This window comes from Cheilinus undulatus, linkage group 24 (assembly GCF_018320785.1).
Source record: "Cheilinus undulatus linkage group 24, ASM1832078v1, whole genome shotgun sequence".
In the NCBI taxonomy this organism is placed as follows: domain Eukaryota; kingdom Metazoa; phylum Chordata; class Actinopteri; order Labriformes; family Labridae; genus Cheilinus; species Cheilinus undulatus.
In genome coordinates this window covers 18357553-18374596 of record NC_054888.1, presented here as the reverse complement: position 1 = coordinate 18374596, position 17044 = coordinate 18357553, and the positions used below count along the sequence as shown (strand labels likewise).

The following is a 17044-nucleotide window of genomic DNA, read 5'->3' as shown; positions in this document are numbered from 1 at the left end:
TGGAGTTCGGTAACAATTTGGAGCTGGAAAGTGTGACAAGCTTGGATCTGATGTTGAAGTCATTCATTTGTGCTACTTTTTAACCTCTTTTCACCACTTTTTCTGACCATTTTTGCAATTTTTGTTTTCCACTTCTCATCTCTTATTTACACTTTAGACCCAGTTTGCTGCTTTTACCAATTTTCACCACATTTTTGCCCCTTTTTCCCACTTAGGTTTCTATAAATCAGTTTTGACACTTTTTAACTGCTTTTCACCACTTTTTCTGCTGTTATTGCAACTTTTGACCCACTTTTGCTACCTTACCCCCAACCAACTTTTGCCACATTTTAGCCCCTGTTTAGCCCCCACCCATGTCGCTATAAATCAATTCTGACACTTTTTAACTGTTTTTTCACCACTTTTTCTGTTGTTTTTGCCACTTTTGACTTGGTCTTTCCTCTGCTAACCAAGTTTTGCCTCTTTCTTCCTATTGCTTTGCCTCTTACTTTTGGCAAATTTTTGCATATCTAACCCAATTTTTGCCACTTTTCAACATGCCACTTTTTCATCTTCTATGTGCACTTTTTCCCCAATAGCCTCTAATTACCAATTTTTGCCACATTTTAGCCCTTTATATCACTTTTTTCACACCCATGGCACTACAAATCCATTTTGACACTTTTTAACTGTTTTTCACCACTTTATCTGCAGTTTTTGCAACTTTTGACCCAATTTGTCTCTCTTAAGTCTTTTTCCCCCACTTTTAACCAATTTTTTACCACATTTTAGCCCCTTTTGGCACTTTCTGCCCCGCCCATGTCACTATAAATCCATTTTGCCACTTTTTAACTGTTTTTCACCACTTTTTCTGTCATTTTTGCAACCTTTGTTTGCCCCTTTTCAGCCCTTATTTGCCCTTTTCCCCAATTTGCCTCTTATTGCTTATTTTGCTGCATTTTAGCGACCTTTTGCCACTTTTTTCTCCACCCATGTCACTTTGAATCCATTTGACACTTTTTAACTGCTTTTCACCACTTTTTTCTGCTGTATTTATCACTTTTGACTCATTAATTTCTCTGCTAACCAATTCTGACACTTTCCTCCCATGTTTTGCCTCAAACTTTTTTCCCACTTTAACAAATTTTTGCCTATCCAAACCAATTTTTTGACACATCTCATCCCCTTTTCATCACTTTTTCTGCCATTTTTGCCACTTTTTACCCATGTTTGCCATTTTCATAACAATTAATTCCCTATCAATCATATTTTTTCACTTTTTGCTCTCATTTTGGGGGATTTAAGCCATTTGGACATTTTTCCACCACTTTTCTGTCCATTTTGCCTCTGTTAACACATTTCTGCCACTTTAAACAATTTTTATCCTGTCTGAAGAAAAGGGGTTGATATTTTGAAGAAGGCTATATAGTACAGCGTAAATACATGAATAGATATTGATAAGAGTAGTAGTTGTTCAGGTAAAAAAAAAAAGAATGTTACGGTTATCACAGCTTAAATTTACAATGGATCATGATTTTGCTGACCTCCATGGGCCCCTCCCATTTAGCTGGGCTCCAGAATGCTCTCCCCTTTAGGAGACTAGTGAGAGAAGCCACCAAGACACCTATGACTACTCTGAGAGAGTTCCAAGCTTCAGCAGGTGAGATGAGACTCTGCATACAATAGCTGTTGGCCGGGTCCTTCACCAGTCAAAGCTTTACGGGAGAGCGGTGAAGAGAAAGACACTTGTAGAAAACTCACTAAATCTGGAATAGAGTTCACCAAAAGGCATGTGGGAGACTCCATGGTCAAGCGGAAAACACACCATCCCCACTGTGTAATACGGTGGTGGCAGCATCATGCTGTGGGAATGCTTCTCGGCAAATCATTTTAGAAGCACACCTATTATGGCGATGTCTTGAGGCCCTTTTTAACATTATTTTTGCTGTTTTGCCTTCATTAGATCCAGGTCCAGGATGCAGAATCAATTTAGCTGTCCTCAGTCCGGTTCAGAACTACCAAATACTAAATTATTTTCCAGATTTTAACCCTTTACATGCCTGATTTATGACACTGAGGGTCAGAGCAATACCTAATGCCACTTTTTAGCCTTTTTTGAGCGATCCATTCATATTTTTGAGAGCAAATGTTAATATCTAAGCTAATGCATGAAAATACTAACTTTTAATGATATGTATAGTCATGCATTTTGTTATGCATGGTTTCTTTTTCCTTTTGGCTCTGGTGATAAAACACAACTGAAACAGAAAGTGTAGGGCTGCACAGTCTTGAAACCTCTTTGCTTTCATCTGGGCTGACTGTTAAGCCAGCAAGTCTAGATGCAAGATTAGATCTGGCATGGAGAGTTCACACCCCAAACAGGTTGTAAAGTGCACTTAGAAGACTCATTTTTGGGAAAAACAACAGATGATACCTAAAAAGTAACAGGACTGCGTTACAAATGTCTCTTTTGCTCCAAATCAGCAAATTTCCTGCGCACAACTGTGTCAGAAGGCGAATTGACAGAAATCCATGCACTGCAAGCAAAGCAGCAACACATCCAACACCAAAAATCCTCTCCTCGCCCTTCTCTCAGATTTCCGTTAATGCTTCATGAGACTCGACTTCGATTGCATGTATGCATTTTGCTATTTCGAGCCACATCTCCAGAGGCTTTCGTGCACAAGTCGCTTAAATCTCCCTCCGGTTGACCTCTAAAGCTCCATGTTTCGTGGCTCTGCTGCTGACAGCTCTTGCATGTCTGGGTGTAAAAACAGGAGCTGCAGCAGATCTCTGCTGGCACGCTGGGGATTAAGAAGACAGCGATACCTGCCTGCATGACATAAGCGTGAACAGACGGGGCCACGATTGACGATGCAGCCGCAGATTTGTTCTTTCTTTCTCCTGCTGCATCCTGCTGACCTTGAAACCCTCAAAACTCCTTCTGCTCAGCTTAATCTGTGCTTCAGCGGAGATATAAAGTGCAGCTATGAGTGATGAAGGCTCATTTTTAACTCGCTAATGCTTCTTCTTCTGTGCAGGGTTCATGCAAGGACAAGGAAGGCAGCTGGGTGCCAGATGAGAACGGTAATTAGGCCGGTATCCACCGGGCTTTGGTTACAGGTGCAGATCTGCCTGCAGGGATGAACAAAGCTGTCAATGGAAAAGATCATTCATGCTGAAACAACAGAAAGGAGGGAGGGGGAGGGTTAGCTGGCTCCGGCTACAGCGAGCCAGCGCCAAGACAAGATAAATCGTTCTGAGTGGCATCGCGACAAGCCCCAAGCAGGCGTATAAATCATTTTCCTGGGCGCTTTAAGAGCAGAAGGAGCGGCTTTGATTTTCGCCTGAGAGCCGTAACCTGGCCTCAGAAATACCTGCTGATCATTTTTAAATCACATGTTCTCTGTGCATCGCAGAAAACGTGCAAATATCTCTCTTGCTAAGGTGCTAAAGACTCTAGAAAAGATTTCTGGCCCAAATGTTCAATGCTGGATGGCTGCCTGGTGGATTGCATGCAGTAGAAATGTATTTCACTCTCTTTTTAATGTGGCTTCAATGATATTGTTGCCTTCATGTCTTCTCTGCAGTTTGCAAAACAGCTTCTTAAACTTGCCAGGTAATTTCTTGGGTCTCCAAGTAAGTCCCGGACAACGAATTTTCTCCAACTTTTTTGCTCTTAATTATCAAAAATTGCAGACAAACCTCACAGGCTTTCTCTGCTTCTCGCCATTTCCACCCACTTTTCCAGATGTCATGGATTTAATTGTGTAATTTAGACAGCGCTCTCTCACTACAAATGTTTCTGAAGATCCTTCACTTTCTGTGCTCTGTGATACCGGCAAAGATTAAAATATAGGAGAGTTAAGCTTTTTCAAACACATTAAAGACTATAGAAAATGTTCACAACCTTACAGGATTGAAAAGTTGGCAGTGTTTTTGTGCAACCTAGATAGTGTGTAGTAGTTTGCATGTGGTTTCTGATAGCTTTAAGCTTTAGAGGGAATTAGCTCACCCTTCATATAAACCCATGTAATCCAAGAAGAGAGAGGGTGGAAAAAGGAGGGTGGCACGATACGATAAGATATGATGTGACGTGATGATACTCTTTCACCTGACCTGATCTGGCTGATCTAAAGCAGGCCCTCAATAACTGACCTGACAGCCAGCTTATTAGCTCTAAGCATGCTATTGGCTAACCGCACTCATGCTGTCATTCTGCCGCTCTCTCTGCAAGCTCCTTTTGTAACCCTCCTCCATCCCAGCTCCTCCTTTATGCTATATCTGCATTAATCAGTGTCGTTCAGTTGTCATTATAAAATGAAATATAGGCCACACAAACATCTCAGCAAGGAGAATTTATTGATGTGTTCTTTGTGACTAAACTTAGACAGCACAGTAAAAAGTAAAGACACTGGCAGTCATAATAATGACATCATGTTTCTGAACTCCCTGATGCATTTTGGCAGCAAATAGCAGTACTAATAATATTCCAGGGGCTAGCCAGTGGCAGCTAGGACCAAACAGGGCCCCCTGAAATTTGATTGTCATCCCCCAAAACCTGGAATTGATTGCCTTATTAGCATTCAATTGAGCTTTAAGCGTTATTTCAAGCAAGCTCGGCTAGCTGATTTGCTTTGAGCACACTATTGGTTTATTGCTTTTATGGTGCCTTATTTAAACTGCTCTTGCCTGCCCAGGCAATGCTGCTCTATCTGCAAGCTGCTCTTGCAACCCTTCGCCACCCCAGCTCCTCCTTTATTATGCTTCTGACTTAATCAAAGTCATATAGCTAGCCATGTGGATATTAGAGTGGCCCAAACACCCTTATATATTTCTGTGTGTGGCCCTCGCTTGAAAAAGTTTGGACACCCCTGCAGTAGATAATACGATACAACATATTGACAAATGATATGATAAGATACGATACAATAAGATACAATACAATACGGTACGATATGGTACGGTACGATATGATACGATACAATTCAATACAATACGGTACGATACAATATGATACAATACGATACAATAAGATACGATACAATACGGTACAAAACAATACGATACAGTATGATACAATACAGTATGGTACGATACAAACAAAACGATATGATAAAATACAATACAGAACGGTAGGATATGATACAATACGGTATGGTACGATACAATATGGTACAATGCAATACTGTACGATACAATACAGTACGATACAATACAGTACGGTACGAAACAATAAAATATGATATAGGATGGTACGGTCCTGATACAATACGATATAATACGATATGATACGATGCAATACGGTATGAAACAATACGGTACAATACAATACAGTATGGTACGATACGATACAGGACAGTATGATACAATACGACATGATATGATAAGATACAATAAAATACGATACTGTGCGGTATGATACGATACAATACGGTACAGTACGATACAGTACTGTACGATATGATACGATGCAATACAGGACGATACAATATAATATGATACCATACAAAACAATACGATATGATACAATTTATTATGATATGATACCATTTGATACACAACATTACAATTTAATTTTATATGACACTTCCTGATACAGTATGATACCATGCAATAGGGCAGTGGTTTTCAGCTGATGGGTCAGGACCCAAAAGTGGGTCACGGAGCAGTTTTCAGTGGGTCGCAACTAGGTGTCTGAAAAAAAATAGTGGCTGACGTCCTGAAGTCATTGTTGGACAGGCATAGATACCTTTTAGTTTATCCATGATAATGAAGTCATTTCACAAGCTCTCTGGAAAATGGACAAATCAGCACAGAATGATGGGAAAGAGGGTCCATTCATGCCCCAAAATGCATTTTAAATAGTTTAAATTCAAAGATACAAAAATGTGTACATACCAATGACAGTTGAACCCTGGATCTCACTAATTAGATGTACTGTATATATCAAATTCTGAAGACTTTGACTCAGAGATTCCACCCAAAGTAAAAGCCCTGTTCAGAGTCTCGTCTGCAGAGGAAGTTGCAGCGACAGCCTGATTTGAGGTCTGGGAAACTCCATCCTTCCATCTATCATTCATGACTGCATCTGAAAGTCTCCACTTGCCTCGGTGTTTCCCTGCCTCCCTTCTCATCGCTCTCACACATCCTCATCTCTAACCTCAACATTAACATTTTGAAGCGTGTGCGTGCCATTTTAGATGTATTTACATCCTTTGTTGCTCTGCGCTGCACTTTGCAGCAACCTGCTTTTTGTTAAAAGCACTTTGTCGATAAATTTGACTTCCCTTGACACTCAATACCGAGTCCATTAAGCCGCAGAGCCACAGGGCTGCTCTGGAGCAAGGGCCACTGGTTCCAGTAAGGTATATCTGCTGAGCTCTCATTAGCAAGCATCATCATACGTAATTCTGGCACGTGTAATGCCATTAGAGGGGATTTGGCATCTGATAGTTGAGTAATGGGATTAGCTGGCCGGTAAATCTCCAGTACCAGAACTGGAGATCTTCTCCACTCAAAGGAAGACAGACAGGCACACAACCCAACCTGGCATCTCTACATGAGCGTATTACAAGTCATAGCTGGATGCTCACAGATCTATGTAAGCTGAGTCTTTGCATTCATGCATCTGAGCCTACAAAGATGCAAGTTTGATTGGAAAAAATGCAGACAGCTCTCGTCAATCTATCCTGGAAGACATTCAGGGTGCTACAAGTGACATTAATTCCAAATTTTCTAAAATAATAATAATTGTTGTAAGAATGAAAATGATTATACTTCATGTCATGTGGCGGGTTTGTGCACATGCATGAGCAACCATGCAAGGCCAAGGAAGAGTAGCTGCTTGGGCACCATATGGAGCACTCACACTTGTCAAACATCAGACTCTCTGGGTCAAACATGCATGGACACAGAACAGATTACCTAGTTTGAGTGCACTCTTGCTCTACATTGCAATGAAAATTGGATACAAATGTTGGTTTCTTACTTTCAAACGGAAAAGCCGCAGTTCTTTACATGTGATGCACATTAAAAGAGGAACTGTGTCTCTGAGGAACACCCTGCTCAGATCCATCCATCTCTTTTGCTTATTTGTTTGTTTGTTTGTTTTTTAATTGAGGATTCTGTTCAACAAAACTGCACTCCATAGTACTTAACAGTGCACTGCTCTTTATGTGCCACTGATGAGTTTCTCATAATGATGGAGAAATGATGATCAGTAGTCACAAAAAAAAATATTCGCTTGCAGCTGCAACTTATTTCATATCCAGTGTGCCAAAGACAGAAACTCAAAATTCAGTTAAAAAAATAAAAAAATAAATTTAAAAGACTGTTTGAATATCTTAAGTATAGTAATGGAGACTGAGTCCAAACAAAGCTGCTTTGGAAGCCTAGCTTTGGTTATGTAAGCTATGTTGCTACATTAGCTATGTAGCTTTATTATCTGAAGCTAAATTAGCTCAAGCAACATGAGCTTTAGCAAACAAAGCTAAAGCTAACATAGCAGCATAGATAACTTGACTACATAGCTAATATAGCTGCATTGTGAGCGAGCTTTGGCTATGTTAGCTGCTTACTCTGTTATCCATGGCAAGGTCAGCTTTAGCAACATGAGCTTTAGCAAACATAGTAGTGTAGATAATTCATTTACGTAGCTTACAAAGCTGCTATATAATCTTAGCTTAAGACACTTGAGCTATATGAGCTACATTGCACTGTTATCTGTAGCTAAATTTGCTTTAGCAAAATGAGCTTTAGAAAACACCACTAAAGCTAACTTAGCTATATAAATAAATTGCTTTGTTAGCTTAGTTTGAGCTGTACTAGCTACATAGCTCCATTAGCTTCCTAGCTCTATTCTTTGAAGCGAAGTTAGCTCAAGCAACATGAGCTTTAGTAAACATAGCTAAAGCTAACGTAGATGCATAGATAATATATTTTCATAGCTTACATAGCTGCTTTTAAGCCTTAGCTTGGCTACATTAGCTACTTAGCTCTATTATTGTCATTATTATTATTATAGCTAAGCTAGCTTCAGCAACATGAGCTTTAGCAAACATAGCTAAAGCTAATGGAACTGCGTAGATAATTCACCTACTTAGCTTAAATAGCTGCTTTGTGAGCTTAGTTTTTGACACTTTTGCTACACAAGCTACATTGCGCTGTTATCTGTAGCTAAATATGCTTTAGCAAAATGATCTTTAGCAAACATCACCAAAGCTAACATAGCAATATAGATAATGTAAATGCATCCTCTGCATAGCTCCTTTGTTAGTTTAGCTGGAGCTATGTTAGCATAGTAGCTCCTTTAGCTTCATAGCTCTGTCATCTGAAGCTATAAGTTAGCTCTAGCAACATGAACTTTAGTAAACACTGCTAAAGCAAACACAGCTGCATAGATAACCTACTAACATAGCTTACATAGCTGCTTTTTTAGTTGAGTTTTCTTAGCTTTTGCTACATAGACTAAGTAGCTCCATTATTATTTTGTTGCAAGTTAGCTTTAGCAACATGAGCTTTAGCAAATGTAGCTAGAGCTAACATAGATAACCTACCTACATAGCTTAAATAGCTGCTTTGTGAGATTAGCTTTGGACACTTAAGTTACAATAGCTACATGGGTATCTTATCTGTAGTTAAGTTGTCTTTCGCAAAATAAGCTTTAGCCAACATCACTAAAGCTTACTTAGCTATGTAAATAATGTTAATGTGTAGCTTGTGTAGCTGCTTTGAGGGCTAATTTTTGGCAGTATAATAGCTTGTCAGATACCAGGCCCATTATCTGATGCTCAGTTAGCTTTAGCAACAGTGCTTTAGCAAACATAGCTAAAGGCAATGTAGCTGTTTCAATAATCACTTACATAGCTTACATAGCTGCTGTTTGAGCTTAGCTACATTATTTATGTTGCTTTATTATCTGTAGCTAAGTTAGCTTAGCAACATGAAATTTAGCAAACATAGCTAAAGGTAACTTAGCTATGTAAATCATGTAGATAGGTAGCTGATGTAGCTGCTTTATGAGCTTAGCTTTAGCTATGTTATCTGTTAGGTTTTCATGTCAAGCTTTTAGCCTTAAACTCCTGGTATCGCTACCCATACCTTAACCCTGACCCAAACCCTGAACAAAGTTTAACCCAATTATATTTCAAAGGTTTCAGGCTGTATTTCTGTTCTGACAGGAAACCAAAACAGCAAGTTTGAAGCTACAAGATGATATTACATTAACACGTTTTTTTTTAATCACAGATTATGCTTCTAAGTCTCCACATTTTGATAAAAAATATGCACACAAACATGACTGATGAACATCTGCAAGGTAAAACTGTTCCTTTAGCTTGTCCCACATTGATGTCTCTGATATTTTTAATTTACAGTGATCTCTGTGGCACCCTTAGGCTCATCCATTCAACTACCATCCAATAACACCTCAGCTACTTTGGAGATAGCTATATAGAATGTAAGCACTAGGACAGACCTATGACTATGTAGGCCCAGGTTCCTCAGATCCTGCCCTGAATATGGTTGAAATGGGTCTTTAAGGACACAGATCCCCACTAATCTGATGTGGAAAGCCGTGGGGGGAGGGGTTTCCAAAGCTTTTTCTCCATCCTACAGGGAGTAAACTGGCCCCTTTAATGTCCATGGTGTAAGAAGTGGAGTGTGTAAGGACTTTGTTTAACATAAAAGACTTCCTAGAGCACTTCTGTTCTTTTCTCGATGGTATTAATCTTCCTTTTATGTTTCTAAGACGGCCTTTTGTTCTTTTTAATCTGTTTTCCCCAGCATGCAGACATACTGTACATTATTATAACACCTATTTATATCCCCAACTCAACTTACCAAACATTTAAATGCATAGAAAGGTTGCTGTTATATTCCCTGACGTATTCTTTGAACCTTTAAATTCAACTATGGATCTAAAAATATCACTCAGAATATGAAAATCATTAAAGTGGCAGTACGCATTCCAATATATTTCATTTTTTTCTTTTAAGGTGTATGGCGCTGTGAACAAACAACATACATATTTCTTTGTTTGCTTCAGTTATTAAAAGACAAAAGCAACAATGTACTACTCAGGCTTGTGTTTAATACGCTACCAGTCAGGCATAGAAAATAACAGCTTTTTATTTATCTAACCAGCTTTTCAGATGTCATGGGTCATTTTTGCAAAAAAAGGGACACAAATTAGGATGTTTTGTTTGGTATAGACGTACCAAAATTGTGGTAAGGACATTTTTTTAGCCCATCAGGAGAGCCTTCAAGTTCACTTTTGCATGTTCATCATGTCAGATGAGTGAGCTTCTCTCCTATTGTGCAGCATATTGTAAAAGCCTTGGCCTCCAAATTTAATTGAAAATTGCTAGAATTCAGTCTTTTTTTTTCATTTTATTTCAAAAATGACTGACCCCACTTTCATAAAGCAATTTAAAGAAGTACAGAATTAGAAAATATGTCTTATTACTGCGTAGAAAATCCTCAATGTCCATCATGATAACTGCACCTGAGGCTGCTGGTTACGATATTTATGTGAGCTCTAAGAGTCAGACAGAGGAGGAGGATGACAATCAAAGATTCCTACAATGAGGCTAAAAAAGAAATAAAGATATTCATTTTCATACCTGGAGTGAAGCGCAGGTTTCATTTATGTCAGTTAAAGTTGTCACTCTCACTTATTAACTGATGCAAAACACTGATTTTTTTTTATTTTGCAAAAATGCTAATCTGACTTTAGGATAAACTGATTACATTTTGAGGTTATATGTTGAAGGTCTAGGTAACTGGGCCTCATGTTCACCCCTTGCTTTTGAAGATGATAGCTTAAGAACACTTTGATATATTTTCTTTAAATTTTGCACAAATGTCCACAAGGACTCAAGGATGAACTGACTGGAGGTTGGAAGTCACTGGGCCTCATGTTCATCCTTTGCTTGCTGATGTAACATCTCAAGTGGGGTTTATTTTCAACTTTGCATGAACATCCAGTTTGACTCAAGATGAACTGATTAGATTTTGCTGGTCATCTGTCAAAAGTCAAGATTGGGCCTTATTTTTATCCCTTGGTTGTGAACATGATATCTCAAGAATGCTTTGAGGGATTTTTTTAACTTTGCACAAACATCCAATTTGAGTCAAGGATAAACTCATTAGATTTTGGGGGTCATATGCCTAGGTCAAGGTCATTGGGCCTCATGTTCATCCATTGATTTTGAACATGAAATCTCAAGAGGGCTCAAAGGAATTTTCTTCCCACTTTGCATATTTGTACTCACTTGGTCAAGGAGGAACCCACTGGATTATCATGGCCGTATGTCAAATGTCAAGATCTTTTGGCCTCATGTTTACACCTTAGTGGCTAACATTACATTTCAAGAATGCTTTGAGGGATTTTTTTTAAAACCTTGCACAACTATCCAAGAATTACAGAATGAACCAAGTAGACTTTTGGGAGTCATATGTCCTAAGACAAGACTGGGCATCATGTTCATCCCTTGGTTGTGAACATGATATCTCAAAAATGCTTTGAGGGATTTTTTTTAAACTTTGCACAAACATGCAGTTTGAGTCAAGGATGAACTCATTAAATTTTGGTGGTCATATGCCTAGGTCAAGGTCATTGGGCCTCATGTTCATCCATTGATTGTGAGCATAAAATCTCAAGAGGGCTCAAAGGAATTTTCTTCCCACTTTGCATATTTGTACTCGCTTGATCAAGGAGGAACCCACTGGATTATCATGGCTGTATGTCAAATGTCAAGATCATTTGGCCTCATGTTCACACCTTGATGGCTAACTTTACATTTTAAGAATGCTTTGAGGAATGTTCTTAAAACTTTGCACAGCCATCCAAGAATTACAGAAGGAACCACATAGATTTTAGGGGTCACATGTCAAAAGTCAAGATTAGGCCTAATGTTCATCCCTTGATTGTGAACATGATATCTCAAAAAACGTTTTAAGGATTTTCTTACAATTTTGCACAGATACCTCCTCTAGACCAAGGAGGAACCCATTGGATTATCATGGCTGTATGTCAAATGTCAAGATCATTTGGCCTCATGTTCACACCTTGATGGCTAACATTACATTTCAAAAATGCTTTGAGGAATGTTCTTAAAATTTTGCACAACCATCAAAGAATTACAGAAGGAACCAAGTAAGGATTTTCTTACAATTTTGCACAGATATCTCCCCTAGACCAAGGATTAGCTCATTGGATTATCATGGTTGTCGGTCAAATGTCAAGACCTTTGGGCCTTATTTTCAGACTTGAGTTTGAACGCAACATCTCAAGAATGCTTTGCTGGACTTTCTTCAAACTTTGCACAAGAATTCTACTTAATGCATGGATGATCTGGTTAGAATTTGTTGATAAAAGGTCAGGGGTCACTGGGCCTTATGTTCATCCCCTGATTGTGAGATCTCAAGAAGGTTTTGAGGGATTCTCAAAAAAGTTGCAACAATTGAACCAATTTCAAAGAAACTAAAGATTTTTTGGCTTTATTTCCACTGCAAAGTATAGAGTTTCCTATTGAATTGATGGTTAACTTCATAATAATGCACCATGAAACCTTTAACATTCACTGAAGTCTCCTTGTGTTACGTATCTGACAGTGAAGGTCTCTGGAAAAACAAAATTATGATTAACAGCTGTTTGTGCAGCTGTCTCACTGTTATAACACTAATTTCTAACTTTATTTATGGCATCCTTTCCCTGCTATAATAAAAAAAATCTGAGCTGCCAAACAAAAATATTAATAAATCAAATCATGATTATTAAAATCATAATACTTTGGGGTCATTGTGCTGGTGAATTATGTTGATCATGCAACTTTAATTAAATCAAGAGGTCGTGTGAGGTTCACTTTGAATTCCTGTAATTCAATTAGCTAATTGTTTGTGACGCAAGACGAAGGAATGTAACAATGAACGCTAATCTGATTATGCTCTGATTTGGTAAACCATGATGGTCCACTTTATAGATGCATGTTTTTGTATTAGTTATGAGTTGCACGAGAAAACTGCAGACATTTCCAAGAAGAGGGGATCTTTTAAGGGTGAATGTCTGTGCAAAATCAAGCTATGGGGAATCACATCTTCACAGGATCTGAACCCCTCACTCTGAGCCTCAAGCTCCAACCTTTAAGCTACATTCAGGCTTGTGTGTTTTGCTGAGGATGAAAGCCAAACGCTCCAATATCGAACAGGTGACTCAGCTTCCAGCTTGGCAGAGAAATCCCATGAGACCTTTGACCACCTAATCGTTTAGCAGCGCTTATGGTTGGAGATCTGCTCCAGGCTATTAGAGAGATTAGTGTCACGCAGATTTGGGAATGGGCCAAGCCTATATCTGTACTTCATGGTATTTTCAGCATTTATTACTGAGCACCCAACACATGTTGAAATCTGATAGGTGACACTATAGTGCTGCAGCATGGGGCTGTATGGAGCTGCAATATGTGGTGACCTACATACGCTGACATGCTATATGTTGTGGGTATGCTGCCAATTTATAACAGGATACATTTTATGGTTTGAACCTCGTGAAATTTAAGTATAATTGGCTGTGGATGCTGCTTGAGATCTCTGGCATTACATTTTTTTAATGTTTCCTGAATATTTTTTACTAATTAATACAAATATTAATGATGCAACATATATTATCTGCATGAGAACACAACGACTGTAGCCTCTTGATTATAAATATATCCCAAACAAAAACTGGGGAATTACTTATTTATTATCGAAAATGACAGCCGCCCCTCTTTTCCGTCAACGGCTCGCGCAGCAGCGCAAAACAAACATCCCTCCCGAATTAAAAACAATCCCTAGCTCGTAAAGCAGTTTCATAAAGTTAGCGGAAGTACACTGATACAATACCGGAAAAGACGATTCTGGCTCCAAAATTAAAAAAGCAACTAAAAACTGAAGAACACCTTCGCCAAAATGCAAAGAAAAAAAAATTATTTATTAAAAAAAAAAAAGCCACACTTAAAATGGTCCGTTTAAGGGGAAAACGTGAAAACAAAGCGTATTGTCATTGTTAATTATCACGCTTAATTGATTATTTTTTTTAATGAAAATATACCTTAATCTAAATTATTAAAAAATCAAACTGTAGTGCGACTTTCTCATTATTGTGTATTTTTTTTAAAATAAAATCCATGTTAAAATGTAGGCAAACAACATCTGCGTCTCTTGGACGGTATTTCACTTTAGCCAAGATTATTATTTTTATCTGTAATTGTAAAATCCAGCCTTTGGACTTACTTAAGGATCAATTATAAATATAATGGTTTTTAAAACCTGTTATAAATGTTTTACCTTTTTTAATGTTTTGTTTCGGACTTTGACAACTCACTTGATGAGATAATTAGCCTTAAAAGCAATGAGTATGTATAAAGGGTATTTCATCGGCAAAAACAACCCTGAAGTGTTGTAAAAATTGCTTACACAAAAATACGACGCCACCTATCTTTACCAATGAGTCTTTGAAATCTTCAGTTCTCTCTTGTTTGTTGAGTTTTAACTTACTCTTGTCTTCTTTAATGACTGTTTTGCCCTTTTTTTAACGTTCTGATACTGAACGTTCGTTTGTTCATTTTATTCTGAAATGCTCCACCGGAAGCTCAAGCTTGTACTCTGACGGTTGGGCTCACTTGACGCTGGATGGTGACGCCATCTTGAAATTGTCCCGACCAGAGGAGGCGAGGAGGAGACGGACTTGGGAAAACCAGCTCGTCCTAAACTCGATATGTGCTTTAGCTACACGGATTAACAGCAGCTTTAGAGGTTATTGCTAACATATGATACTGTTTCCACTCGTTCGCTGATGTTATTTCGACGCTAAAAAGCTGTTTGGCTCACTTTAGAGACGGTAAAGAGACGGGAGGGAGCCTCGTAATCGGTTGTTTCCCTGTCAGAGCGGACGGAGCTGTGGTTGTGGCCGGGCAGCACCGCCGGACTGTCGGGACGAGACTAAAGCTTCCACGCGGAGTATAACAACGAAAATACACAATTAAGACATCAACTTTTTGTTACAGAAGCCCGGGAATGCTAAATTGAACACCCTTTTGATGTTTTAAAGCTATGCGACGGAGCCTTTCGAGGATAAGTTTGATTGGAGGACGGCGTAGTGCGCTTGATTTCCAGTCCGATGGATGTTAGCCCTGCCCGGCTGTGGCTCAGCTTTCTTCTTCGCTGGTTTGAAAACGGCAGGTTGAACACCTCTAGGCACAGGTGAACACGTCTGTTCATAACAATGCTGCAAACCTGGCAAGTGAATGACAGCTCTGGCTTGAATGCCAAGAAGTCAACTGCTTGTGTGTAAACCTGGAAATACCACCATCTTCTTCATCATCACCCTCCTCTTCTTCGCTTCTTCTTTTTTTTTTTTGGACTAGTAAGGCTGACATTACCTGGGATATTCTGGATTCAGGCTTGATTTTGACATTTTAAAATGTCCTTTTTGCAAAGACAGTGCTCTCTAGAGCAACAAGACATCTAATCTGACTCATTTATTTTAGAGATTTTGTTGCTTTTTTGTTTGTTTTTATTCTCTTTCCAGTCAGAGGATCAGATTCGGATGGAAAATGGGAGACGCCACCAAACTGGCCTTCGCCGTTTTCCTCATCTCCTGCTCTTCAGGTGGGTGTGGAGGGGGGGTTTATGCATGGCTTATTGTCAGCTGTGGAGAATTCAATTCAATGCTTATTGTTACCTCTGCAGAGGACAATGTATAGCGCGATTTTGCTCGTGGAGAATGCAAAGAAATGCACTGCAATGCAAGCCTGTGGGAAGAAGGGGGGAAAATCCCACTCTGCCGTTACGCCTCATTATTGGTGCCTTTTCTTTGCATTCTCCATGTGTGCATGTAGATGTGCGTTGACATCCATTGTACAGTGAGTTCAAGATGGGGCCTGGGGTTCTGCAGAGACTCCTACCAGAACAAATAGGACTCTTTAGGCTTGATTTAATTGGAGTAGTAAGGGTAACATTTGGAGCTGCATAAGGAGGGCTGTTTTTTTACACACTGTCACTGCTAGTATGGACTCTTATGTAACATATTACCACGGTTACCCTACTTGCAAGCAAAACTACACCAGTATAGTTAGAAAAAACTTAAATATGTGTGTTTTAAAGCACATATCTAACACAAAATGACCAGATTCAGTCATCCAAAAGCAAATTTCACACGGGGAAATGTGCATGACGTCTTTCACATCACAGGTGTGGATGCTCTGTGATCCCAGAGAGGTCACTGAGGTGACAAAAGGGAGGAAAGAGGTCAAATCAGGAGTGCTGGTTTCTTTGCAGAGGGTGCTGCCTGCATGGATCTGCGTGCAGGCTGAGATCTGAAAGTAGATGCTTAAAGTTTATATCTTTACTGAGGTATCTGAATTGAAAAAAAGTGATTGACATCACATAAAGATTGTGCAAGCATGTTTTGCTCACACTGTTGGTGCAAAAATCCAAATTTTAGTGAGAAAGAAAGTGTACGCCAGGTAATTGGTTAGTCCGTAAAAGAAAATGAGCCGCCAGCTATCTTGAATGTTGCAATATGTTTGCAAATTTTACACCAAAACTGGTTGCAGCCTCCTAAATGTGAGTTTTCCCGTCTGAGTTTAATTTTCTAATGCAGTAACGTCCAGGAGATGATTACAGGACTGTTCAACGATACCTGAAAATAACCTTTGTGAGCTCTGGGGGACCTTTTGCCCCCAATGAACCCATTCAACCTCCCAAAGCAGACCATGTAGCATCATATGACACCAAAATAGTCCTGTCCGAGCAGGCGTCCCTCCTCTAATGGGTAAACAAAGTCTAAATACACATGGAGAGCTAATTCAAGTATCATAATACCTAAACTTGCTCCCATGTTTGCTTCATCACATGCCAGAAAGGTGACAAATAGTAACTCAGCGCTTTTAACTTCCTTTTATTGCAGTGCCATAAATAACAACACATACAATCTGATAACAGCACAGCATTAGTTTCACTTTATGCTGGTTTGAGTGGATAGTTGTTGACAGGAGGCAGAGGCTGTTGAAGGGATTTAATT

The 17044-nt window shown here is 39.1% G+C and overlaps 1 protein-coding gene across 3 annotated transcripts in view; it reads left to right on the top strand.

Moving 5' to 3' along the window:
- Window positions 1–14682: 14682 nt before the first annotated feature.
- Window positions 14683–17044, top strand: part of acvr2ab (activin A receptor type 2Ab) — an 88710-nt gene continuing 86348 nt past the window's right edge. For all 3 annotated transcript variants that reach the window (XR_005991652.1, XM_041782254.1, XM_041782253.1), the window contains exon 1: window positions 14683–15630. Coding sequence is in view for 2 of the 3 variants with exons in the window: in XM_041782254.1 (XP_041638188.1) it covers window positions 15576–15630 (55 nt within the window). In the remaining variant the exon portion in view is untranslated. The remainder of the gene's footprint in view (window positions 15631–17044) is intronic.